The sequence below is a fragment of the Dipodomys spectabilis genome, unplaced genomic scaffold (assembly GCF_019054845.1).
Source record: "Dipodomys spectabilis isolate Male_0828 unplaced genomic scaffold, ASM1905484v1 ptg000024l, whole genome shotgun sequence".
NCBI classification, from domain to species: Eukaryota; Metazoa; Chordata; class Mammalia; order Rodentia; family Heteromyidae; genus Dipodomys; species Dipodomys spectabilis.
Window position 1 is genome coordinate 27112388 of NW_024870701.1, and position 27977 is coordinate 27140364.

At 48.9% G+C, this 27977-nt stretch overlaps 1 protein-coding gene across 4 annotated transcripts in view; it reads left to right on the forward strand.

Annotated features, from left to right (window-relative positions):
- Mapk4 (mitogen-activated protein kinase 4) overlaps positions 1–27690 on the forward strand; it is a 117976-nt gene extending 90286 nt beyond the window's left edge. For 3 of the 4 annotated variants that reach the window (XM_042675327.1, XM_042675329.1, XM_042675330.1), the window contains 4 exons: positions 16545–16689; positions 18857–19018; positions 23027–23228; positions 25886–27690. In XM_042675327.1, coding sequence (XP_042531261.1) covers positions 16545–16689; positions 18857–19018; positions 23027–23228; positions 25886–26585 — 1209 coding nt within the window. In that variant the 3' untranslated portion in view covers positions 26586–27690. Of the gene's footprint in view, positions 1–16544; positions 16690–18856; positions 19019–23026; positions 23229–25885 lie in introns of those variants that run through there. The other variant, XM_042675331.1, reaches the window with a different exon arrangement.
- Positions 27691–27977: the final 287 nt, after the last annotated feature.

The following is a 27977-nucleotide window of genomic DNA, read 5'->3' on the forward strand; positions in this document are numbered from 1 at the left end:
CTCTCTTTAAAGTTTAATCTCCTTTGGATATAAGATTCTGAATTTATGAGAATTTTTTTCCTATTTCAATACTTGAAAAATATTGCTTTGTTTTCTGTCCCTGGTGAGAAGTTGGCTTTCATCTGTATTATTTCCCCCACAGTGTAATGTGTCTTTTTTTTCCTCTGGCTGCTTTCAGTTTTTTCCCTTCATCTCTAGCTGTTGAAAGGACAGTAGTATAGGAACAAAAGGCTCAGCCATTGACGGCCATACTGATACGATTTTCCTGACTTCTGTGGCTCTCTTCTAGGTCAGAATCACACATCTTTGAATTGCAAGTGTCTGGCCCTTCTCTCTCTCAGTTCATTCACTGCCACCCCACTGGCCTTGTGATGTGACATCGCCGACTTGTCACCATTCCCAGAGAGATTCCCTATCCAGTGACAGCTCCTTCTGCTCCCTTTGCCCAGCTCCTTTGAGATCCTGATCTGATGTCTCATGTTGATGATGCTTTGAGAAGTTTCCCAGGAGGTGGTTAATCACTGCTTATCCCTTGCTATTGTTTCCCTCCATTTGAGATACAGGATACATCTCATTCATCTCCATATTCCTACCACCTAGCCTCCTAGCTCACCATAGGAAGTGTTCCAGAAATGCTGATTGGCTCATGAACAAGCCCTGCCTCCAACTTCCTTCTGAACAAAGTATGGTTTCCAGAGCCTCCAGGATAAAGCAAAAAAAAATATCTTGTCCTTGGGCACCTTTCCCCCTAGATCTTGTCCTTCTATACCTCTGTTTGCTATAGCCCTCTCTCTATCACTGTAATACTCAGGCACTGTTATTCAATGCTTGATAGGTGTTAACCTACTTAATCTTCAAAAAACAAACATACACACACACCAAACAAACCTAATGCAACAGCTGCTGTTATTCAGTGCCTGACAGGAGTTAACCTGCTTAATCCTCAAAACAAACTGGTGTGTTAGCTGCTATTGTTATCCAGTAAAGCAGAGTCATTTGCCCACTCTTCACCCAACCAATAAATGGCCGAGCCAGCATGACTGGCTTCAGAAGCCACATTTCCACCCTGCATTCAGCTGCTTTGGTGGCTATTTAGATAACAGTATTTCCAGGGCTCACCCTACCCTGCCTGCCCTCCCATTGTCCTCCTCCTCCTTGTCAGATTCTTTTTGTAATATGTTTTCCAGAAGGAGTCTTCTGTGACTTCAGCAGCCCAGAGTCAGTGGGAGTGACATCTCTGCTGTGGGAATGACACGGCGTTCGTACTGCGGAGGGCTTTTTGGCAGCATTTCATACTGTGGGCTTATAGTGAGCTTGTAGCCAACTGACTTCTGTGGATTCTATATTCTCTGATTTTACATTTAGATGCTGATTTTTTTTTTTTTTAGTGCAAGTGCAGGACTTGTTCTTATCCCTGACGGATATCATCTCTTTGGCTTCAGACCACTTTTCCAACTTGAAGAAGTCCTTTTGGGCCTTTATTCAATCACATAACCTTGATCTTCCTAGCTTTGTAATTTATAAGACAGTCTTCTAAGACGTCACCCAGATTCTAATTAAAATAAGTGTACAGAGCCAGGAGCCAATGGCTCATACCTATAATCTTAGCTACTCAGGAGGCTGAGAGCTGAAAGATTGCAGTCTGAGGCCAGACTAGGTAGAAAAGTTCATGGACTTTATCTCCAAAAACAACTAGCAAAAAAAGACCAAGCTGAATGAGTGTCTATAGACAATGTCTATAGCATCCTCTTATTCTATATTGGGGTCGACTTCCACACACGGTCAGATGAAATAGAACAGGGCCTCATGGAGAAGACTGGAGTTGAAGGCCAAGAGTGCCAGCAGAGACAGGAACATGCAGTACAAGCACCTGATGCCCTTGGGAGCCACTTACCAAGCCAGGCAGGGCCTCCTGTCCCACCGCCAAGCCTCAGACTCCAGATGCAAGGCCCTGTGGGAGCAGAGAGCCTTCACCCAGAGCTTCTAGCCTTTGCCCAGCATCCTTGCTTCCCACTGGAGGCCAGTGCTGTCTTTCCACACCTTCAGGCTGTGTTTTCAGGAAGATGCCAGGTGTGCAATCTGTCATCTTCTTGAGACAGACTATTACCCTTGGTACCCAGTCCTCAGGGGCACACCACTGTCTCAGTGACACGTGTTTGCCACCTTCACAGACAGACAGTCAGAGGCCCATAGGTTTCCCAGTAAAAAGGGTGGCATCAGCAAAGGGCAAAGTGCCAATGAATAGGAACCCTTAATTATCTAGAGCAGATCTTATTTAATTATTAGACCCAAGAATGAGGCAAGGAATAACAAAGAAACAAGCCTGTCTAAGCACCCAGACAGGCTTTGGAAAAGGAGGCTTAGAAGGAACAGGAGGCTATGAGGGCGGAAAAAGAGAAGAAAGGGAAGTTGAGAAAGGCAAATAGGCAATGGTGGAGGTCTGGAGACACCCGCCCCCAGCCTTGTGAGCACCTCAATTGCTCCAGACTCCCCAAAACAACTAACGCTTCCTGAGGGGACAGCAGAGGCTGTTTTTGGCTTTATGGAGAACAGAAAAGTGCAGCAACGTAAGAACTCATCAGGAATTTCTCTTGCTCGCCGTTTTTTTTAACTTTAAATTAGTTTCTAGTCTGAACATTCTGTAGACCAAGCTGCCAAATGTAATTCAAGGTTTCCACACTCCTACCTGTAGCCTTGTACCACAATAAAAAGTTCTGAAAGACTTGGTTCCTGAGGAAGCCATTCAGTCATCAAAAATTAAATTCTGTACCCTGGGTGCTACATAGCAAGAAAGCAGGAAATTGAATGAGGATGTTTTAAAGATATTTCCAGCAATAGGGGTTGAGGCACAAAATCTTTTCTGCTTAACCCTTAACTAGCCAGAATACCACTATTCTCCCTGATGGAGCCAACATCCTCTCTCTCCCTTACGTTCTTTGCTACATTCTGCTTCCTTTTGTTCCTTCCCATTCTTTTTCTGAGCAATGGATTTTCTTTTTTGATGTAGCTCCTGATATAAGTTACAAAGCCAAAGGCCTACCCTATTTTGTTCTTGTCAGATCACTAAGCAGATGTTTGCTCATGTGACAAAACTGCTTCTCTTTATGAATATACTTCCTGTAGTTGGAAGTGTACATTGGAAAGCTGGACCCAAAGCGCATCTATTCTATGAAATGAGACTTCCTTAAAAGCTTGGGTTATTCACTTGTTATTGTATCTGTTGTTTATTTTCCTTGACTATTTCCACCCAAGAATGCTTGATTCCTTAAGCTTGTCTTTGGCTAGTAGAGAGGCTGCAGCCAGGTGGAAGAAGGGCAGGGTGATAAGACTTAGAGAATGGACCTGGAGATTGCAGGAAATCTGTGACGAGCCTCAGCACGCCTGAGGTAGATGGAGGCAGAGGGAGGCAGAGCCACCTGGCAGTTGGGATTCGGAGGCCATGATAGAGGGAGAGGATTCTCCCAGTTCAGAGTCATCCCATGCTGCCTTAGACTGCACATTCCTGGGTTCTAGATCCTTCTCCAAGATTCTCAGGACAGCAAACCTATCTCTAGAAACTCATGGCCAATGGAAAGGCGGAGCTCTCAGGGAAGAACCTATCTGGCTTCTGACTCTTCTACAAAGACGAATGCAATCATCTTCACATAGAATTCCAAGGAGAAGGGAAAAATCTGCAAGGATGCTCCTGGGGAAAGATGGCAGGATCCTGTGTGCCCTGTGTTGTACGCAGTTTGCCTTCCATAAACTTCATCATCTGTTTGTCAAATCCACAGTGGCTCAGAGGCAGCAAACTAGGGACCAGACAGACACTCTTCCAGCAGAGAAGTGACAGTTGATTGTCTGACAAGAAAGGAGACAGATGAAGCATAAAAGTAGATGTAAGCATTACCAGTCACAGTGTTCAACGGTACGTCTATTGTACTGTGGACAAGACATGCTTGTATGGGTGGTGCATAAACCTCAGGAGTTTGATTTTATCATTTGATTCCTGTGATACAGAAAGAGCTTATACCTTTCTCTCCTAATTTACAGAATAGGAACTAAAGCCTAGGGGCTGATAGACTTTCTCAGGCTTCTAAACAGGACAGTGAGAGCTCTAGCCTTGGCCCCATGGCTCTTTCTCTGCAAGACTGAGTCTTACAGTACAGACCATGGCTGTGAGCTTCCGTGGAAAGATGCTGCTGGTGAGCTTTGGCGCTGAACCTGCAGATCTGAGAGGTGGAGGCTGGGCAGCCCTCACCCTGTAGGCAATGCCCAGAACGAACCACCTGATCTTCTGGCCAGGAGCCAAAGCATCAGCTAGTGTGGCATGCATGACACAGCCTGAGAAATCAGGTGCCGACAGAGCCCTTTTTAGTAGCTGAGCTTGTTTACCCAAGTTGTGAGCAAGAACCTGTTTAATGAGGTGACATAGGCACTCGGTGACAGCAGTAAACACCAATGTTTAGCTGACTGTCTGGGGGATGAGGACCTTGGGCCTTACTGGGTTTTGGCCTGGTGTGGTGTCCCAAGTACAAGCATGGATTAGACTCATGGTACCCAAGCACCTGGATAGAAGAAAGTGGGTGTGAAGGAAGCAGGAAGGAATGTTCAGACACCTGATTCTGCAGTGCTGAACAGCTGCAGACTTGCTTGGGAACTTGTCAGACATGCAGGTTCCCAGATCTACCTGAGAACTGAGACCTGAAGATCAGAAGCTCTGGGGGAGATGCCGGGAGCAGCCATCTGAGTTTTGGCAAGGTCAAGTTTGTGATCTCCTGATGCAGAGCACACATGGCTGTTCAGATCTAAGTCTGAGCCCAGTGGCGCAAGCCTGTAATCCTAGATATTTGGGAAGTAGAGATGAGATGATTGAGCCATACCTCCACTAACATATACTTTTGCTGGTTAGCTAGAGATAATAATCTCTTGGGTTTGTCTGCCTGGGCCAGCTTGGAACTGCGATCCTCAGCTCTCAGACTCCTGAATAGCTGGGATTATAGGCATAAGCCACCAGCATCCAACCCAATAGCTAATTTTGAACCTGGGAGAAACTTCTAAAATACCAGACAGTACTGAAGGATCAACCACACTGTTCATTATCTTCTCAATTATCTCCCAGAGTTATTTTTAAATCCTCTCTGCAGAAAATGCTATTACAAAATTGTCACAGAAGAGATGATCAAAAAGTATGCACTACGCTCCCATGTGTCACTTGTGGTTTGCCAAACAGCTAATTAGTAAAAATGTGATCTTGATTAACTCTGTGATGTTTGCAGTATTTGCCAACTTTTTATAATTTTTTAACTGGCCGCCATTACTTTTCTGACTCAAGATACATATTCACTCTGTGTTTACTATTTGGTTTGTGTGTGTGTGTGTGTCAGTGCTGGAGCTTGAACTCAAGGCCTAAGCTCTGTCCCTTAGCTTTTTTGCTCAAGGCTGGTGCTCTACTACTTGAGCCACAGTTCTCCTTCCAGCTTCTTTGCTGTCTAATTGGGGAGAAGCGTCTCATAGCTTTCCTGCCTGGGCTGGCTTTGAACTGTGATCCTCAGATCTCAGCCTCCAGAGTAGCAAGGATTTTGTGTGTGAGCTGCCGATGCCAAACACAATTTGGTGTTTTTTAGAGGCCCTCAAGCCTCCTCCTTGTCCCCCTTTCTCTTTCTTCATTCTGGGACTGTCCAGCCTCAGCCAGTGAGGACTGTCACCAGGATTCTCCTAACCTTTGCAGATGAGACACCACAACAGGTTCCTGACTTGTAGCACCATGGACAGGGCTGCGCCCACTAAAAATCCTTCATAAATACCTGTGTCAGAAGTAACAGAGCATCAGAAATGGGTTGGTGATTCCATGGGACAGGTGGCTGGGCAGCTGCCCAGCACGTGGGCATTCAGAAGTGGTGCATGCGTCAAGGCCTTTGTACCTTCTCCAGAAAGAGACAGACTCTGGAGAGAACCGACCCCTGCTTAATAATATTCCAGCAGGTGGTCTGTCACCACAGTGAAAAGACCCTTCTCCAGGTCAGCATCAGCCAGTGAGAGAGCCAAAAGCTGGGCTTAGCACCTGAAAGGAGCCATGTTGGTGAGAGAGCTAGGCATGACCTCAGGATCTTTCTTCTGCCCTCTTCATCCTCCATTGCCTTGGCTTCCTCTCAGCTGAGGAGGGACAGTAGGGTGGCCACAGTGCTGCTCCTCCAGCAAGCCCATTCTCCTCCCAGTCACCTGCAGCTCCCATCCTGCCCAGCCTCCTTTTCCTGACCCAAACATCCCATCCTGCCTCCAAACCTACAGAGAGTAGCTGGCCTTGCTGATGGTCTACACAGTAACAGCCACCAGCCCCCGGCCTCCTCTGCCTGCAGGGCCCAGGCACACCACGGCAATGGTCTCCTGCACACAGGGAGCAGAAGCCCTCAGGATCAGTGCTGGAGGAGGTGGGAGGCTCATTCACAAGGGCTGGGCTACACAGGTGCCTGAACTTACTGCTGCCCATAGATCACAGGCCCTGTGTTGACATGTAACTGGGTGGTGTTACCCTTCATTCCCATGGTCCCTCCTAAAGACATCTACTTCCTAAAGAGGCTCTCATTAAAAACATGGATATGAGGTGCAAGAGGTTTGGTGAGTGGCCTAGGATAAATCCTCAACTAGGAGATCTTGAGACTTTATAAATAAATGGTGCCAGCCTGTCCCAAGAGTGTTTGAGATCACACCCTCTTACTTATTAGACTCTTTAGGATAGGGGCCCATTTTAGGGAATGCGGCCTTTATGAAACAGTGAGCTGCAGGTGAGATTTGACCCAGGACAGCAGGCAGCCAAGATCAAGATGAGCAGAGCTTTTTCTGGCTCTTTCTACCATTCTGTGCAGCGGATGGATTGGCGGGGCCTACATCTTCCTCCAGACCCCAGGACCTCTGATGTCAGCAAATTCCCTGGGGCCCATGGTGGTCCCCTCTCAGCCTCTGAACCCATCAGCCACCTGGAGGTCCTGAGATGTGTCCCCCCTTCCAGGTTCCACCTGATTCTACTTGAGTGTAAGAAAGCCAAGATGAGATATCTCTCCATACTTATGCCACAGAAGCCATCTGAGCTGTCTTTAGGGAAAGCTATGGGTTAAACCTCAGAGACTGCTGAGAAGTGGAGAGTCCAGAGGTGCGACTTCTATTCTGAGTGTGCTCTGAGCTGAAGAGGAGAGGAAGGGACGAGCAGTTGGAGAGGCCCCAGTAGAGGAGGCATACTAGGGTGTGTCCACGAGGGCCTCAGTGATTGGTGGGATTGTTCCAGATCAAATGATCAAACAGCGTCAGCACGTGGCAGATAGTCCTTATTATCACACCCATTGCAAGGCTTTATTTATTTATGGTTTTGCTGGTCCTGGGGTTTGAACTCAGGGATTGAGCACTGGCCCTGAGCTTTTTTTTTTGTTCATAGCAGTGCTCTATCACTTGAGCCATAGCACCACTTCTGGCTTTTGGTACTTTGTGGGAGATAAAAGTCTCATGGACTTTTCTGCCAGGATTGGCTTTGGACCAGGATGCTGAGGTCTCCGTCTCCCGAGTAGCTAGGATTACAGGTGTGAGCCACTGACACTGGGCTGCAAGAAGGCTTTTGGAAAATACTGTCTTTCGACAGTGGTGGTGGCAGGGCGGTAAGACCTTGAGTCTGACCTCAAGGTTGGCCTAGGACAAGTGTAGCTGCCCAGAGGCGTCAGTTACCACAAGGTAGCAGCTCTGTTCTATGAGAGGGAAATCCACACCCTGCACCTGGGAAGCTTGTTGATTTCCAAGGACTGGACCTGAACAGAAAGGCTGCCTGGTCCTGTGGGTTTTTTTAACCTAGCAATTCAACTTGAAGATAGTTTCCTCTTGACTAGAGGTTAGTTCCTAACATTCCTGGGTGTGCCATTCAACATGAACTTCAAACAAGCCATCATGGCATAGCAATAATTGCTTTAGCTGGACTTTTTGTTGTCGTTGTTTTGGTTGTTTTTGTGCTGGTTTGGGGGCTTGAACTCATGGCCTGGTGCTCTCACTTGACTTTTTCACTCAAAGCTACCACTCTACCACTTGAGCCACAGTTTTTAATTTTTTGACTGGTTTGATTATTATTGATTGATATTTCCTGGCATCAGCTGTTCAGGAAAGACCTCTGAGTTACTCAGAGACTCAGTTCATCTTGAATACAGTTAGAAATTGAAAACTTACAAGTTGTGGATTATGACATTTTTGCTTCCCTTTTCAAAGCAGGAATGGAAGATCTCTGAGACACTGGTTCTCAAATGTGGACTCACCTTGGGAATTCTAACTATGACGTGCCTGAGTCTCATCCCAGGAATTCTGGTGCAGTCGGTGTGGTAGATAGTCAGAATTACTCTGAATTCCCTAGGCACATCTAACCTGTGGCCAGTTTGAGACCCACAGACCCCAAATGCTGCCAGCTTTCCCCTGGCCAGTCCAGCAAGACAACTGTGTTGATTGCTTGGCAGTGAGTGCATTTCCTAATAAGCTCCATTTGCTCACACACTGACCCCTAAAACATTCAAATCTAAATCACTGTAACCAAGCAGGATTCCTCTCTTAATGATTGCTATTGAAGCTGAGTTTGATGGTCAGCATATATAATCCCAGCTACTTGGGAGGCTGAGGCAGGAAGATCGGGAATTTGAGGCCAGCCTGAGCTACATAGTAAGACCCTGTATTTAAAAGAAAAAAAGGAAAAGACTGTGTGATACAGCACCCTAGGATGCAAACAGCCCACAGAGGAGAATTTGGAGCATGAGCAGATGGGGAAACTGAGGTTGAAGCAGCCAAACCAACCAAGCCTCTCCCTCCTTACGCCTCCTTAACCAGCCCAGCCATTGATTCAGTGAGGGTGATGGCATTAAGATTGCTGATTCCGGTGCAGCTCTTAAACAAAAAATGTGATCTTGTCTATCAACTGTAACAGGATTCAGAGCTCATGATGGATTCAGGAAGGTGAGGGCTGGGGCTTTTATCTGTGCCTGTGAGCTTTAGTCGAATTAGGAGATGGCCACATTTCAACTTTTTAAAAAGCAGCCCAACTCCACCACTCCCTGGTCCTGCTGTTTAAGAGGAAGGGGAATCACATTATGCTAAGTGAAGCAAGCCAGACACAAAGGGATAAATCCAATGTGACTCCATTTAGTGGAGGGCCAGAGTGTAGCCAAGACTCAAGAGGCAGGAAGTAGGATGGTGGTGGGCTAGGAGAGGGAAAAAGAGCAGGAATTGGCATTTACAAGGGACAGAGTTGATTTTATAGGAACAGCGTCCTGGTGATGGATGGTGGCGATGGTGGACGGCATTGTGAGTGTACTTAATATCGCCAAATGGTCCACGTAAAAACAATAAAGGCCAGGTGCAGTGAATCATGCCTATAATCCTAGATGCTTTAGATCACAGTTTGAGGCCAGCTGGGGCAAAAGGAAGTTTGTGAGACTCCATCTCAACCAATGGCTGGGCACAGTGGCACGTGCCTATATATCTGATGACAGAAGAGCACAAGTAGGAGGATTGCAGGTGAGGCTGAGCATAAAGCAAGCCCTACCTAGTTCAAAAAAGAAGCTGGAGGTGTGGCTCAAGTGATAGAGTGCATGCCTAGCAAGCAGAAGGCCCTGAGTTCAAATCTCAATAATTTCCTCCCCCCCCAAAAAAAAATATTAAGATGGTAGCTGGACACTAGTGACTCAATTAATCCTAGCTACTTAGGAGGCTGAGATGTTCCAGGGTAGCCCAGGCAGATGTCCTAAGGAGTCTATCTCACTAGAAGTCAGGTGTGGTGGCACACAACTGTCACCCCAATCACAGTGGGCAACAAAAATTAGGAGGATCACAGTCCTGCAATCTTGCCTGGGCAGGAAGCAAGACCCTATCTTAAAAATAATAATGAGGGGCTGGGAAGGTGGCTCAGTGGTAGAGCGCTTGCCTTGCATGCATGAGGCCCTGGGTTCAATTCCTCAGCACCACATAAGCAGAAAAAGCTGGAAGTGGCGCTGTGGCTCAAGTGGTAGAGCGCTAGCCTTGAGCTGAAGAGCTGAGCGACAGCACCCAGGCCCAGAGTTCAAGCCCCAAGACCGACAAAATAATGATGATGATGATAATAATAATAATAATAATGAGCACATAAGGAGAGAGTCTGGAGGCCTGCCTAGCAACATGAGACCCCAGTACTGCACATACTCACTCACACACACACACACCAAGGATCTGCAGGAGTACAAGAATGTGCATGGGCTTTTGATTCAATGGCCAGGAATGAGGCGGTGAACTGCAGTGGCAGGACTTCTTGAAGGCTGGAGTTGGGGAGGGTGGCCTGGGAAAAGAGGGCCAGCAGATCGGCATCTAGACCCTGTTAGAAGTTCATGACAGGTCTGTGCAACTGATTTAGTGGAACTATTTCTTTGCCTTTGCCTATTTTAACTGCATACATAGGCTGTGCCAGCTGATGTACCAACAATTCTAGTGTGAGCTGAGCATTTAAGATTGTGTCTTTGTCCTTTCATTGGAGATTCCCTGCTATGTGCTTTTATGAAAATGAATTTAACAGACTGAGTTTGGAGTATGCAATAAGAAGGCTATTTGGCCCGGCTGTTATTTTCAGAAAGGTTTTTCAGGTACCTCAAATGTATATTGGTACAAATAAGAGCTATATTTTCAGAGAGAGAGAAGATCATGGAATAGAGGGCCATATATTTCTGCTTAAACTGGACCTCTGGGAAGGTGATCTTGTTTTAAATGGTCTTTAGAGAAGTGTCTGTGATATCAGGAATTAACCTTCCTGATTGGTCCATCTGCTGCTGCCTGCCTGGCCTGTCAGCAAGGCTCCTCATAAATTCTTAGGCAAGCAGCATATTAAAGTTCGCCAGTGGCCTTGCAGGCTCAAGACTGACCCCGCAAAAGGCAGCCTGTCAGAATAAAAAAAATTGAATCTGCATTTAATCAATCAAGGTCCCCATCTTCAAGTTGGAGAAGCCACATGTCCCTGTGAGGCTGACTATTCTGTGCTTGGACCACTGCCTGCCTGGAGAGCTAGTCCCTACCTCAGAGAGCCCTGGAGGTCTCTCCTGTATGGGGGTAGTAGAACCCCTTATTTAGATCAAAGCCTGGGGTTCCATCCCAGACATGCCACTTAGAGCCTGTGTGAGCATGGATATGTTGCTTACCTTCTCTGTGCCTCAATTTCCTTCCTGTAAAATGACTATAATGAAAGCCCCTACCTCAAGAGGTTGGTGTGAGGATCAACTGAGCTGATCTACCTACAGCAGTGACAACAGGAGTCTGCGTGGCTCAGGATCCATTGGCCCGTCCTAATTGCATTGCAGACTTCTGCCACACATGTTGGCTTTCTTCCTTCCCAAGCCTCAGAGACAAGCATAACCAGTCCCGTAGATGACAGCCTTGTACCTGTCTGACAGCAGCTCTCCTGCCCATCCCTCTGGTAGTACCAGGTTCCCTCCCCACACCTGCCTTTGTGCAGAGCCTGTGATTTTTCAGGAGGTCTCCAGGGAGCCCAGGCCCCATAAGAATCACAGTATCCATGCCACAGTCCCCCTGTGGATGGGTGGGTGGGTAGATGGATGGATACATGGATGGATACATGGATGGATGGATGGATGGATGGATGGATGGATGGATGGATGGATGGATGGATGGATACATGGATGGATGGATGGATGGATGGATACATGGATGGATGGATACACTGATGGATGGATGGATACACTGATGGATGGATGGATACACTGATGGATGGATGGATGGATGGATGGATAGATGGATGGATGGATGGTGACTTGTCCACAGCCTCGTTTCTCCCAGATCACACAGGGAAGCCTGTGTATATGCCTACTCTTCTGAGAAGCCCATGCCTTGAGGTCTTCCCAAGGCCTTCTCAGAGAAGTTGGTCCCCAGATGTCCAGGCAGCTGTATCCTTGAGGGAAGGGAGACTCTAGCTAGGCGTTGGGGATGAGGAGGCCCCAGCATACAGACTAGAGTCTGCAGCTGCCTGGCTCTGCCAACACCCCTCCTCCTGATAAAACCAGCAGGACTCTCACCCAGGGGCTACACCCGCACTGCGATCCCTGCACCCCTATTCCTCATGGCAGCCTTTGCCCCTCAGGTGATTTCACCGTGGAGAAGGCACTCGTGCATGTCTCCTAGGCCTGATGGATATATGAGAACCAGTGGATTTGAACAATGCGCATGCGCACAGCTCTCCCCTTGCTTTGGCTGTCGGACACCCATGGGGACCACTGACTTTCAGAACAAAGGTTATTCCATAGACCTAGATGTCTCTGTCTTCTGAGCACATTCTGAGTCTTCTCACTCCCACTGGCTCCCAGCACCCCCCATATGTAAGATGCTCCCCCCACATGGACAATGGCTCTATCCCTCAAGAGCAGCTCACGCTTGGCCTCGGGGCTCCTTCATTGGCCTCCACACACCTAGAGTGTTGCTCTGCCTAGCTGTCCCCTCTCCTTCAACTGAACTTAGAGTGTCATCGCCGGAGGCCCCACTGTGTGTGTGAGCGTCAGGGCCACTTCCCAGCGATGGGACCTGAAATGGGTTCTACCACTCTAGGGAGCACTTCCAGTCTTCCTGAATGAATTCCTGGAACAGGCCAGAACAGGGCCCAGCATCAAGGATAGCCATGGTGATCACCTTTTGCTATTAGCTTCTCATCTCTTTAATCATACAAGATAGTGTTTGAAGAAAGAGATATTTTAGGGATGGGAAGGTGGCTCAGTGGTAGAGTGCTTGCCTTGTATGCATGAGGCCCTGGGTTCGATTCCTCAGCACCACATAAGCAGAAAAAGCCAGAAATGGCGCTATGGCTCGAGTGGTAGAGCACTAGCCTTGAGCTGAAGAGCTGAGGAACAGTGCCCAGGCCCAGAGTTCAGGCCCCATGACCGGCCAAAGCAAACAAACAAACAAAAGAGATATTTTAACTACCTTTGTGTCTTCCACATAGACTGACATGGGTTGAGATCTCAGGACACATTCCAGAAACTTCTGGTTGGGAAGACGAGGCTGTTAGAATCTCCCACATTCCATCCAGGAAACAGGGACCATGATAAACATTGATTTGAAAGAAGGAGTGGAAATAACCCTTCAACCTTGCCCGAGCCTGCCTGTCTACCTTCTCTACCCTTCCTACACACGCTCAGAGCAACAGCTGAGGGAGATTTTCTTCTTGGAGAATGCTGCCCCCTTTATATTCCTCATGTAAGAGATTAAAAGGCACACTGTCATTACAGGGTGAAGTGGGTTTATTGGTCATTGTTTCTTGACCAGCTTTCCAACTCTCAGACACAAGTGGGCAGGCTATGGGCAGTGGAGACTTGGAGGGGGCAAGTCTAACCAGTGTCTACCCACCCAGAAATGGGGCCCAGCCTGCTGGAGTGACTTTGGTCCAAGCCATTCTGAATCCTCTAGCAGGCAGTTGGACTTGGGAACTGGCTTCCTGCTCCCTCTGCAAAGGGAATGTGCAGGCTTTCATTACATCTTCTCCCAAGATCTGGGGGGCAACTACTGCTAGGTTATCTCCCCAACCCCTTTGAAGTCTTCAAAAGCACAGCTTCTCATGGAGTTCATGCCACTGGAAAGGGGCAGCAAAAGTGGTATGATAGAATCAATAGCTGCAGAAGGCCCCAGTGGTCCCATGGAAAGATCTAGAAAGAAAACTCAACTGTCCTCCATCCCCAGTGGTACTTCTTGAACCCTTCGCAGCAGGAATTACCATGGAATGGGATGCCGAGGGACAAGAGACACTTAGAAGGAACAACCCTAGCACTGTCTGTTGCACGCTGAGCAGAGGTTGTGGAGAAGTGCCTGGTTGTGTGGTTTCATGTCTTCTCGGAGCCTCACATGATAGTCTAGAGCAAGCTGCTGCCTTCAGACACCTGCATCAAGCCGGTACCTGCCCTGCCCAGGAGAGTCAGATCTCACCCCTGAGATGGAGCTGCAGACAGGGCAGAACAGCTGTCGGAGGATTTGTGAGCCCTGCTGATGGAATTGAGCCTGGATATTAAAATGTTTTCCTTTCCTAGAAAGTTCTGCTTTCCACCCATCTACTCAACTGAGACTTCTCTTTTAGATTCAGATTGCTAAGAAGGGGGAGGGGGCAGCACAGAGTTTCTCCCCCCAAGACCCTCCAGTCTCCTCTCAGCTGCTTGCTGGTCTCCGTCATCCCACCGTCTACTCTCAGACCCATGGATGGAGCCTCTGGCTTAGTCTCATCTTTCTTCCCAGGGCTTAGCCGAAGACACTCCAACATCCCAGACTTTCCTCTGCCCTGTGGCTTCTAAAACATGTCCACAAATCCGCTTTGCATCCTGTAGCCCATGGAAACATCCATAGCAGACACAAATTCAGCAGGTTCTTGGTTTTTATTGATAGGCAAGCTAGAGCTCATATCTCATCCTGGTCCATAATGCTGGCCCAAGAAGCAGCCTGTCAGGTGAATAAACACCCTTCAGGACAGGTGTTTCCCTCACTTTTCTCCAGTCCTAGATTCTACAGACTCACTAGAACACTCCATTCCAGAAAAGACTATTCATAGCTTTAGTCTTCCCCTGGCTATCTCACTCTCTAACTGGAAAAAAACAATAGGCCAAGCCATTCTATTTATAACCCACACACCCAGAAGTGATCTGCAGACAGTTTGGCTTGTCTCTATAGTTTTTAGAATCACATTTAGATTCCTAACCAACGACTCTATGCACACATGAGTGAGTTGCATTGCTCTAAGTGAAGGAATTCAGATTCAAAAGGCTATATTTAGATGGCATTCTGTACAGGGTCAAACTGGGGGACAGGTCAGGCATGGTGGTACACTACTGCAATCTCAGTACTCAGGAGGCCAAGGTAGGAAAATGTCAACTTTGAGACCAGCTTAGGAAGGCAAAATAAATGGAAACAGAAAAGAGTAGGGCTGGAAGGGTCCAGAAAGGAATTGTTAGATATGATAGAACTACAAAATATTGAGATTATAATGGTGGTAAGTGCTAGCTTGAGCCCAAAGAGGCTCAGGGACAGTGCCCAGGTCTTGAGTTCAAGCCCCAGGCCTGGCAAAAAAATTGCTATAATCATTATATTAGCTAACCCATTTTGAAACAAGATAAAACATGAACAACTATCAAGTTATGTAACCTTCCCAACCACCTGTGAGAGTAGAAGGCCAAATGTATGAAAGATGAGGACCTGAGTTTAAACCCCAGTACTACACACAGACACACAGACACACACACACACACACACACACACACACACTGTACACAGACACACACACACACACACAGAGTGTGTGTGTGTGTGTGTGTGTGTGTGTGTGTGTGTATCATTCCACAAGTATCTGTTTCTTCCTTCCTTCTGCCAGTCTAAAGTTCTGAAGAAATACGGGCTGCAGAACAGAGGGATACTGGCATAATTTGGGGCCCTGTGAAGGTTTCAATGTTTAATAAGTCTTTGCTCAACAAATTAAGAGATTTTAAATCAGTAGATCACAAGCTCATGGGCACTTGCTCTTCCTAATTTTTCATCTGCTTTGACCTGGGTCTGTGATCTTCTGCATCAATCAAAGGAAAATTCAGATGTGAAACGGGAAATTACAACAGCAAAAGACAAGACCATCCCATAATCCCTAATAGCTTCCTGAGTCTACCTCACCATCACCCCAAACGGCTCTATGCTCTCCTTGCAAGAAAACTATTCAGGGACTGCAAGTGTATATCTCTCAGGCTTCATTGTTGGGTCAGCTTTCTGAACTGCATAGAAGACAATTCCTGTGTTACTTTGAGTGTATTTTCCTATCTATGCTAAAATGTCTTCACCACATTCAATAGGAATGAATTCCGTCCCAGAGCACAGATCATTAGACAGTGGCCAAACCCAGCTATGTCCCCTGACACGACATTATGTGAGAACCTCGAGGATCCCTGGGCCAACAGAAGCTGTGACCACCCTGTCACTCGAGGCTACTTCCATGTGCCATTTGTCTGTGTCCATTATGAAGTCAGACTTTCCTAAGTGTCATGGAGGCCTGGCATGTGGGCTTTGTAACAGCATCGATTCTGATCACCTGCACGAAAGTAACTGGCACCATTTCAAATAGATGTCTATTTCTGAGCTTCAACTACTGGAGAAATGTGATTTCAGTTCTCATCATGACTCTGTGGATGGTGATAATGAACTTGAGCATGGTTCCTATTTATGTATGCATCACACTCAGTGTGGGCATAGTTGTTATGCTTAGTTATACCATTTGGGGTGGGAAATCTTTTTTCTATCCTAATTATTGATATCTAGGATCCCCTTCTACAAAGAAGCATCACAGGACCTCTTGAGTTTCCCCCACTCAAGCCCTTGAGCTCCATAAACCTAGTTCAGTCATCCTAAATAGACCTCTGTTCACTCTAGTCCCTTGATGGTCAACAGGAAAAGAATAAGAATGATTGGGACTCTGTCTCTTTGGGAGGGAGTATTGCAAGAAGCATTTGTAGGAAGGTATCTGCAAATAGTTAATCCATAGAACATGGCCTTTTGTTTTCCAGGGTTATCTGTCAGAGGGGTTGGTGACAAAGTGGTACCGCTCTCCACGACTGCTCCTGTCCCCCAACAATTACACAAAAGCCATTGACATGTGGGCGGCCGGCTGCATCCTGGCAGAGATGCTCACTGGGCGAATGCTCTTTGCTGGTAAGTTGCTAACTGTGCCACCTGCTTGCTCTTCTGGTGTGGAGGGCTGAGCACAAAACAAGTGCTAATCCCTACACATGCCAACCTTTTGCTGAAATGACTTCTTTGGCTTTTGTGTTACTTCTCAGAAGCATATAATTTTGGCCAGAAATGCTGTAAAAATTAACATAAGCTTTTTGAACACAGAAACTTTTTCAATGAAGTAGCCACTTTGCTATGGTATGGATGTTTGTATCCCCCCAAATCATATTAGGGAACCCTAACTCTAACCCCAATCTAGGAATATTAAGTGATTGGACTTTAGGGACATGATTAGATTATGAGGGCACTGTCCTCATCAATAGGATTACACTTGTTAGGTACTTAGGAAACTGAGCTCTGAGGATCACAGTTCCAAGCTAGCCTGAACAGGAAAGTTCATGAAACTCTTATCTTCATATAACCACCCAAAAGCTAGAAGTGGAGGTGTAGCTCAAATAGTAGAGCAGCAGCCTTGAACAAAAAACTCAGGCAGAGTTCAAACTCCAGTACTGGCACGCGCGCGCGTGCACGCACACACACACACACACACACACACACACACACACACACACACACACACACAGTCCCTCATCCCTTCCACCATATGAGGATTCAGCAAGAAGGCACTGCCTATGAGGAACGAGCCATACATGGAATCCACTGGTGCTTTGGCCTTGGATTTCTCAGCCTCTGGAACTGAAAGGAATAAATATTTGTTATTTATAAGACACCTTGTCTATGGTATTTTTGTTATAGCAGCTTCAATGGTCGAAGACATACTTATATTCCAACACCTTGAGATTGACGGCCGAAAATTGCCATCTTACATTTTGACTCCCTCTGCCTCCCCCTCCTTCTCCCCCTTCCCTTTCCCCTCTTTCTTCCTCCCCCCCCCACCTCTTTCTCCTCTCCTTTCTCTCTTCTCCTCTCTCTCTGTCCTGTAGCCACACCACTTTCCCAATCCATCATGATTTTTCACTCACCTTGTCACAAAAAATCCTTCCTCTGCTTAGAGAGACCAAAAGGACCCCATTAGGGTGGACTGTGGTGCTATAGGCACTTGCTTGATGAGCAGGCCACAGCATTTGAATAGATGTCATATCACATGGGACATTGCGGAGGACAAAGGAGAGCTCAACTTGGGGTAGCAGCTCCTGGAAGCCTTAGATCCCATAGGAGCATGGGGTGGGGAGGACCCTCTGCAGGTGAATGGCTCTGAAGGAGGCTTCACAGGAAGGAAAGGCGTGGGTGAGGGTTTAACCTAGCAGAGTTGAGTGGAAAGGCTACTTGGGCTAAGAAGAGGAACACAAATAAGGATGGTCTGGCAATCAGGGATGGTACAGGGAGACAGCTCTGGCCAGTACAAGCAATGGCAGAACACTAATGCTATTTGGTCCCGTGGTTGCCTGGAAGATGAGTTGAGTTACCAAGACACACAGCTCCTTAGGGACACAGACATGAAGTGTTGCTCATTCCCATACCTAGCACAGTGCTTGGCATGAAGCAGATACTCAGTATATCATTACTGAACAAATGAGCGCATGAATGAATGAATGAGTGGATAGATGAATGATAGATAAATGAATGGCTTCATCCTTTCCCACCACACTTCTCCCACAGACCTGGCTGACTTTCCTCTTTCATCATAAGGCAGTAAGTTTATAGTAATCCCAAATCTCATGTGTTATTCCTGATTTTTTCCCCTCCTGAGCATTTTCTGGGTGGAACCTCCCCTTTGCAAACTTCAGGGGAAGGCTCATTCCCTGCCTTACATAGAGAGCATGCGAAGAGGCATATGGGAAGGAGCATCTGGAGAGCTTTGCCCAGGCTATGCCCATCTCCTTAGCCCTGGCTGACTCAAGCCACGTGAGACTGGCCTGTTCCAGAAGCACAGAAAGCCAGGGGAGTGGCCGGGGCTTGGAGACAACTAGATTCAACCCATTCTTTCTACATCTGATAAAGTCAAGCCTCAGAGGCAGTAGTCACATAGAGTTAATGACAGAATGAAAACAACGCAAGGCTCCTGGATCCCCAGCCCAGGGCTGTCTTATGGTGCCCCTCCGCGGCCAGCTAGAGAGACTCTGGGACTTCTATAGATACAACCAGGAGGGTGGCAAACTTAACCGTGCAACATTTGCTTCCCCAGGGGCTCACGAGCTGGAACAGATGCAACTCATCCTGGAGACCATCCCTGTGATCCGGGAAGAAGACAAGAATGAGCTGCTCAGAGTGATGCCCTCATTCATCAACAGCACCTGGGAGGTGAAGCGGCCTCTGCGCAAGCTGCTCCCAGAAGTGAATGGGGAAGGTACCCCAGCCTGACCGCCCAGCCAGCTTCCCAGGAGGCCGAGCTGTGGCTTTGTCTGTGGGGCAGGGGGCAGCGTATGGTCCTTGGATATAGACCTCAAATCTCACCCTCAAGAGTGACTTTTCCCTAGCTATAAACCATCATGTCAGTACTTAGAAAGTTTTAGGATTCTTAACCACTAAAGACCATACAAATATATGTTAAGTGCCGCGGACCGGCTCTGTCGGGACGACGGAGGACACCTAGTGGAGGAACTGGAATAGGTGGGGAGATGGCAAACAGACAACTCACACACAAGAGGAGTTGATGCTGAGTGCGATTTAATGCAGAGGATAACAAGCTTTTATAGCAAAAGGTCTCCATGAGAAAGGGCAAAAGGTTACACAATCTTGCTGCAGGGCTTTGTTCTTGGGTGGTCACCAGTTGGTCGCCTGATAGGGACTTGTTTCCGGCTTATCTCTATTTTTAAGAAATACAGTGGGTTTCGATGTTTGTCACCAATTAACCATTACCTATTTTTATAGAGGCCTTAACTGTCCCATAAGATCTTTCCTGTTCCTTCTTTAATAGTAAGCGCCATGGAGGCCTAGATCTAGCAAGTCTCTTAGTAAATAAAAGGAGTAATAGGAAGTTCTTTCTCCTAAGTAGTTATCTCAGCAATTGCCATACATTCTTTCTGTTCTAGCCTTGCCTACAGCTTCTTGCAAATCTCTTACAAACAATTCCTTCTGCTGAAGTGACATCGTGAAACCCCCAATACTTTTATATTTACTTATGACTTGTCTACTAGCCTCCATAAGAGGGGCTTTCAGGGTAGCACTTAACTCTGGTGAGTTAGTCATTTTTTTTTTTTTTTTTTCGGTCGTGGGGCTTGAACTCTGGGCCTGGGCACTGTCCCTCAGCTCTTCAGCTCAAGGCGAACGCTCTACCACTTGAGCTACAGCGCCACTTCCGGTTTTCTGGTGGTTTATTGGAGATAGGAGTCTCACGGTCTCTCCTGCCCGGGCTGGCTTTGAACCATGATCCTCAGATCTCAGCCTCCTGAGTAGCTAGGATTACAGGCGTGAGCCACCAGTGCTTGAGTTAGTCATATTTTTAAGACACTCATCAGATATTGGAGTCGTCAACACTCTTAAGAAAGAGCTTTGAATAAGGGAACGTTGACAATAAGTACAATGAACAGCAGAAACAGTAAAAGATTAATAGGCACTCTTATACAGAGAAGAAAAGAAAAGCAAGAACAGAAACACATCTTTCCCAGGGGCTTGCCAGCCTTTCCAGGAGGTAGGCCTCTTTGAAGCCCCATTCTCAGGTCTGAAAGCAGGTTTCCCATGCTAAGCAGACTCCACTGGAGTAGGCGTGGCAGTTAAGAGTCATGTTGTAAGCATTTTGGATATGGATGTTTGACCTGTACTCTGTGTGTGTGTGTGTGTGTGTGTGTGTGTGTGCGCGTGTGCATGTACATGTGCGCATGCACACAGGTGCACATGTGAGCCAGGACAGGTGCACTGTGAGCCTAGGTGCTATCCCTTAGCCTTTTCAACTCATCCACTCTCAGCTTTTTGCTGGCTAATTGGAGATAAGAATCTCATGGTCTCTTCTGACCAGGCTGGCTTTGAACTGAGATCCTCACATTTGCCTCTCGGTATATTTCCAAGCTGGGCTGCTTAGGGGTACTGGCAACTAGAGTGAGCCCCATGAACCTTTGATTACACAGCTGGGCAGACTGTGTGGCCTCTTCCAAGCTTGTGAATCCTCAGATGTACATCAGAGGGGATGAAGCTAAGGGCCACCAATGGACAGGTGGGTTTGTGGCTCTATTTCTCACTGATTGCTTGGTAAGGTGAGATGCCAACAGAACACTAGTTCAAGCTGAAGGGTGAAGGGTGAAGCTACTTGGCTTGGGTGGACATTTGGTCAGCTCCAGGATCGAGTCTAGATGCAGCCACTGGGCAGTAGCAGTCCCCAGTACAGGTGCAGCACAAGATAGGCAAACCCCAGCACTGCATTGAGGATGTCCAGCTTGTAAATCTACCAAAAGGGGCCAATCTGATGAAGAAACCTCATCTACCAAACAGGCAGCAGGGGTGCTCGGGATGGGGCAGGGGTGAGGGACACAGGGTCTTGCCTACCTGCCTACTCAATCTCCAGATATGCTCCTGAGAATCCTTCCAGAATACCTGGGCTCTAAGGAGCCGTCTGAGGCCCTCTTGGCCAGAGAACAGTGACAAGATTACACAGAAGTTTCATTCTATGGGCAATGTCTTACCTTATCTAGAGAGACTGAGTAGCTCCCCTGAGACCCAGGCTGTCAGAAGGCCAGCCATCTGCCACTTCTAGTGGGAGCCAGTGGCAGGAGGGCTGGGGGAGCAGTACAGATTCCTTCCTGTAGGTCACATTTAAAGTGGAATATACACATCATCTCTCCTCATCCCATTGGGCACAGTTATACAGACCCCATCACTGCAGGAGAGGATGGGAGAAAGCAGACCAGCGGAGTACTAGGAGCAGGTGACTTTGGGGACACACCACTACCTAGAAACAGGAGGCAATCATGGGAAAGAGAGGATGACCAACAAGGAGGGAAGAGCTGGGTCCGAGGGTGAGAGTTATAGGAGAAATCCAGTATTGATGGAAAGAAAGGTTTTTCTATGTCTTGGGCTTCTCAGGAGTGCTGGACTGCATTAGAGGAATAAGGAGAATCTCAGCTGCCTTCCAGCTTTTGGCTGGTTAATTGGTGATAAGAGTGTCATAGGTTTGTCTACCTGGGCTGGATTTGAACCATGATCCTCACATCTCAGCCTCCTGAGTAGCTAGGGTTACAGGCATTGGGCCATCAGCCCCTGCCTTTTTGTTCTTTTTTAAAGTAGGGATGACAGTAAAGATGGTAGCACCAATGTTTAGTACTTTAACTCTCTTACCCGTCCAAAAGGTCCTGTGTAATATGTGGGGAAGAAAGAAAGGCCAGAAGCTCAAAGAATAAGATTTTCCCAGTCCTGGAGCTAGGTACTGCCCTTGCATGCCTGATTCTTCTAGGCCTGAGGAATTGTGAGGTAAACCCTCTTCCAGATCTGCAGCCTCAGATTTCAAAATCCCCCTGAGCACCAGCAGTGATCTGAGCCTCTGCTACTTATCTAATCTTTCAGCCTGGGGCACCAGTCCTCCTGAGGTGCCTATGACCTTCTGAAGCCATTGATTTCCTGAATCATTGATGACTTGCCCTGCAAAGAGATCCGAGGCTGGTATAAGGGGATAGGTTAGCATTGTGGGCTGAGGCCCACTTGGGAGCCCTGGGTGGGTGTCCTTGGCTTTGAGATCAGCTTCATTTCTTCCTTGCCATGTGAGCTAGAACATGAGCCACCAAGTCATGGTTTAAGTGGAGACTCCAGCAGCTCGAGAACCAGGATGTACCCTGCTATGACTTAGGACAGAGATCACAAGACAGCTTTACATTCATCACCATGGCTTCCTCCTGCCAGCTCCTCTGCCCCACCCCAGTAGCCCTCAACCCCTATCAAAGGGTGTAGGATGTGAAGGGCCCCACTTTCCCACCCCTCAAAGGTGCTGCCTGTAAGCTTTGTCCCATGCCACCTCCAGGGGACATCCACTCATTGAAACTGGGGCCTGGCATCACAGGAGTACCCTGCTTGTTAGTGGACCTGACACTGACTTCTCTCCCACTGTACCGCTGCTTCTCAAAAGCTCCCCACACAGAAACTAGCCGTCTGCTAGGCAGACTCTAGCCTGCACCTCCTCTCACCAGCCTTGGGGCCTTGAATAAATCATAGTATCCTTCTCCATCTCTCATTCCTCTCCTCCTGCTGTCAGGAGGGCAGCATTGTCTCCTCTTTGTCACCAAACTGTAGGGAGGAGCCCAAGGAGAACATGGCTATGAACTTTTTAAGGAACACAAAAGCACCAGTGCCAGGCAATGTCACTAGGGTAAGAAGTCTTCTTAGCATGGCACAGGCCACAGGTGACCTTTGTATCTGGCTTTGCTCCTCACAGCCATCGACTTCCTGGAGAAGATCCTGACCTTTAACCCCATGGACCGCCTGACAGCTGAGATGGGGCTGCAGCACCCCTACATGAGCCCATATTCGTGCCCTGAGGATGAGCCCACATCACAGCATCCCTTCCGAATCGAGGATGAGATCGATGACATTGTGTTGATGGCTGCCAACCAGAGCCAGCTCTCCAACTGGGACAGGTGGGGTTCCAGGGACCGTCTGCCCATTTCCATTTTGCCTTGATTCTCCATCAGCTTTCTCTGTCCCTCAAGTGGGGGACAGACTTTCTCCTGTCCCCAGACACTCCTTCTGTGTGGGTGCACCAGGGAACTTGCACTGCGCAGCACAAGCACTCAGCCCTCCTCAGCACCCCAAGCCTACAGAACGTGAGGTTTAGTGAATACAACGGGCCAGCATTAGTACATACCCACTTCTAGGAGCTCACTTCTAAGCAGGCTGAAATTTTGCCCTGGATAAAGTCTCCTAGAGCAATGCAGGACAAGAAAACGATGCAGATTTTATCATTCCAAACCACATTCTCCTCTATCTCATCATTAACACCTCCTGAAAGTGACCAGAAGGGAACTAAAGCCCAGAGAGGTTAAGAGACTGGCCTCACGTCACACATTGAATAGGCCACCTATTGTGGGGCCCTCTCCAATCAAAATCCATGACAGACACCACTGGGTAATTATAGGAGTCTTTCCTGGACATAGCCTCTTGATTGATTGATTGATTGATTTTTGGTCAGTCATGGGGCTTGATCTCTGGGCCTGAGCACTGTTCCTCAGCTCTTCAGCTCAAGGCTAGTGCTCTACCACTTGAGCCACAGTGCCACTTCCGGTTTTCTGATGGTTTATTGGAGATAAGAGTTTCACGGACTTTCCTGCCCGGGCTGGCTTTGAACCGTGATCCTCAGATCTCAGCCTCCTGAGTAGCTAGGATTACAGGTGTGAGCCACTGGCGCTGGGCAGCCTCTTGATTTTTAACACTTAACAAGGATCCCTGGAAACCACCAATGAATGAGTGTTAAGTAGAAGACACGTTTTTAGTTGATTTCTGCCTCGTTACATAGTGATCTCATAGATCCAATCTGCTCCTGATGTTCTTAGCCATCAGCTAATTCTCGGAGGAAGTGCTGGCCGGCCCCTGGCTGCTCCATTTAGAAATAGCAGTAGAGGGCTGGCTGAGCCTCTACCACTCCAGAGAGCCAAGCTGGGAGCCCCGCTGCCCTGGGAATGTGACAACTAGTTACATAAGTGACAGATGAGCAATTTCTCCTTTTTAGTCATTTGACAGATGATGGGTTTCAGATTGAGGAGATGCCGAGGGAGGACCAGGACAACGTTGCTATTTTGGGGGCAGGTTTGCTGGCTTGTTGTGGTCGTCGTCGTTGATTGTTGTTGTCAAGTGTTGCCAGCAAATAGAGATTAATGAAGACTCTTCCACCACCCCCATGCTGGGCCCGCCCAACTGTGATCCCTCCGCTCACAGCCCCTCCCGCTCCACTGCACAGAATTTGGGGCCACTGGGCATGGGCTTTGTGTGGTTCATCCTGTTCGTATCATGGCTGTGGCCTAGGGCTGGTGCAAGGGGACACTGTCTCAGGATTCCCTTGGTCACTGTCCATCAACCCTGGCTGTCACTGAACCTGCTTCAGGTTCCTGCGTGAAGGACATGGTACTTGCATGAAGGACAAAGGCCATGCTGCTGTGGGCACCACTTTATCTCCAGCCATGCTAGTGTCTAGAAAGCCAGGGAAGCAACCCAAGTGTGCTGCAAGAACAATGGATGATATATGTGTCAGCCAAAGGCTGTGTCTTCTCTATCTCTTCCTCCTAGAAAAGTCTGCAGGAGAGCGTAGTGCTGGGCTCTGAGAGCCACTGCTACCCTTCTAGGCGAAGCCCTGAGGCCTCCTTCTGTCTTTCTCGCTGCATTCTGGGAGCAGCTGACCAGGGACTGCTGCCTTCTCTGTGCTCCCTACCTCCCCTGTCCACTTCAGCTCCACACACGGCACCTGGCACAAGGCTGGAGCCCAAGCCCAGCTGCCGCCCGCCTGCCTGCCCAGCTGCCCTTGGTTTGTTCTTGGCTGGCTAACTTCACTCTCTGTGGCTGCAGGACAGTTGGCTGGGGGCGGAATCCAAGGATCTTTGGCCTTCCCAGATGGCGTCTGTGTCGGGTCTGCAAGCCCTGCCTGCTCTACCTCAGTGTGCCAGGCTCTCTACTGCTCCACATCTGGTGCAAGACACCAGGTGCACTAGGGCACAGGTTATCGGCCCTATACCTACCTCAGACCTCACCCTGAATCAGAACTGGGGGGCGGGCAGACAGGCTTGGTTCCTGGTACGTGTAATTCTCCATGTGACTAGAAGCTGAGCCAGGGTTGAGCGCACTTATATCTGCCTTGCCACTCAGGGAGCAGCCACGATGTTAGATGTGCAGAATCCCCAGCCTCCCCGCCAACCCCCCCAGCTGCCGCTGTCCCCCGATCATCTTAACCACACCCCAGGGTGGTCTTGCAGCGTCCATCAAAGAGCGAGGAGCCGACTTAGGTTGGATCCACCAGAACAGTCCCTGAGGGCCAAAAATCTTTTTTGCTTGTTTGTTCTGAAGCATATGTCTAAGGATAGCTGTAGGCTCTCAAATGGCTGCCAAAGAATTCCGGAATTAAGGTGAACAATCGGAGCCCCCAGCTGGGTTCTGGGTTCTGAGGCTCAGCCATGCGCCTCCTTGAAGCCCGCAGGGGTGGGAAGCGGGAGGAATCTGGGGGCCGAGGAGAGTAGACTTGGCTGCGATCGATCGTCCTGAAGACACCCAGTCTGGGTTTCCCACAACCCCTCCTTTGCTCCTTTGGCAGGTACCCCGTGAGCCTGTCCTCGGACCTGGAGTGGCGGCCGGATCGGTGCCAGGACGCCAGCGAGGTGCAGCGGGACCCGCGCGCGGGCTCGGCGCCGCTGGCGGAGGACGTGCAGGTGGACCCGCGCAAGGACTCGCAGAGCAGCTCGGAGCGCTTCCTGGAGCAGTCGCACTCGTCCATGGAGCGGGCCTTCGAGGCGGACTACGGGCGCTCCTGTGACTACAAAGTGGGGTCCCCGTCCTACCTGGACAAGCTGCTGTGGCGGGACAACAAGCCGCACCACTACTCGGAGCCCAAGCTCATCCTGGACCTGTCTCATTGGAAGCAGGCGGCCGGGGCGCCCCCCACAGCGGCCGCGGTGGCCGCAGATGCGGGGTCCCCCGAGGACGAGCCGGCCAGCCTCTTTCTGGAGATTGCTCAGTGGGTCAAGAGCACTCAAGGTCGGCCCGAGCGCGTCAGCCCGACCCGGGACAGCCCCGAGCATCGCCTGTCTGCCTCGCCCCCCGGCCGCCCAGCCCCGGTGGATGGGGGTGCCAGCCCCCAGTTCGACCTGGACGTGTTTATCTCGCGCGCCCTGAAGTTGTGCACCAAACCCGAGGACCTGCCCGATAATAAACTGGGCGACCTCAATGGCGCGTGCATCACCGAGCACCCTGGCGACCTCGTGCAGACAGAAGCTTTCTCTAAAGAAAGGTGGTGAGCGTAGAGGGGGTGCTCTGGGCACTTCTAACGAGGGGGGACCCCCCCAGAAAGCCGGGTCTGGACACAGGAGTCAGTCCCCCTGGTAACCTCCACCACCTTCTGCCCTCTCCCCCTCGCCCCCAACCCCTCTCTGCTGCCTCGGGGTGAGCAGAACCTGTGAAGGATCCGAGGAGCGAGAGAAATGTCCATTTCTTAAACTGCCTTAATAACTAGCCTTTAACCTCTGGGAACGGGGTGGGGTGGGACAGAGCCTGGTTGGGGGGGTGGTCACTGGCCCCCCCGGGAAAGGGAAGACATGCATTTTCTTAGTGGCCCTCCACAGAGAAGGGGTCTTAGAGAGTCTGTGGCCCCTGCCTGCTGTGGCAAGGTACAGGAGCAGCTTCCAGGCAGAGTTCTGAAGCCATTTGGCCCACGGAGCCTCCAGAACAGCTGAAGGACACCGACCCAGAGAAGGAGTGACTTGCCTGCGATTCCACACATCCATCCCAGGAGGAGCGTCAGGCTTAAGCTTTGAATCCCAGTCTCCCGGCCTCCCGGCCAGTGTCGATACACATTAGAGTGTCTTCCTCTGCTGGGATCACTGGCTTTTTGGTCAAAAAGTGTGGTCAGGTATGATATGTCTCTCCCCTTTCCACTGCCATCCGGCCCACACCATGGTTCTTTTCTTTAGAGCAATGCTTGTATTCTGAGATTGGAGAGTGAATAGGTTACATTCTCCTAATCTCCAAGCATATTTCACCTGCAACTTCCTGTATCAGCCTCATCCCTGCGAGCTCTGAAGAAATCTTTGTTGCAGAACAGAGCAGAGCAGTTTGGGGTACGTGGGTTATCAGTCATTCTCTCAGGCGTGCATGAACACCCCTCTCTAGCACACCCTATGCACTTTCCTGTCGTGCGTGAAGACACAGCCCTTGTTTTTCAGTGGATGTTGAATACGGGTGAGTTTGAAGACAGCAATTCTAAGAATCTCTCCAGTCTACCCCAGTCCCTGCCCACTATAAACACACACACACACACACACACACACACACACACACACACATACACATCCCCTCCAAGCCTACCTCGGGACCGAATGTTCTCGGCACAGATTGCTTATTTGGAAGAAAGCAATGCAGTGCCTGCCATAGACCAAATGTGTTAGAAGGGAAGGTTTCACCTCAGACCATCCTCTTTCATTAATACTGACCTTGGTTTTGAGCATACATTTAGCCTTGACTAAGAGCAAGCTCTAACAAAGTGTTAGAGCCGGGTACCGGTGGCTCAAGCCTCTAATCCCAGCTACTCAGGAGGCTGAGATCTGAGGATCACAGTTCAAAGACAGCTTGGGCAGAAAAGTCTGTGAGACTTTTATCTCCAATTAACCACCAAAAGAGCCAGACGTGGCACT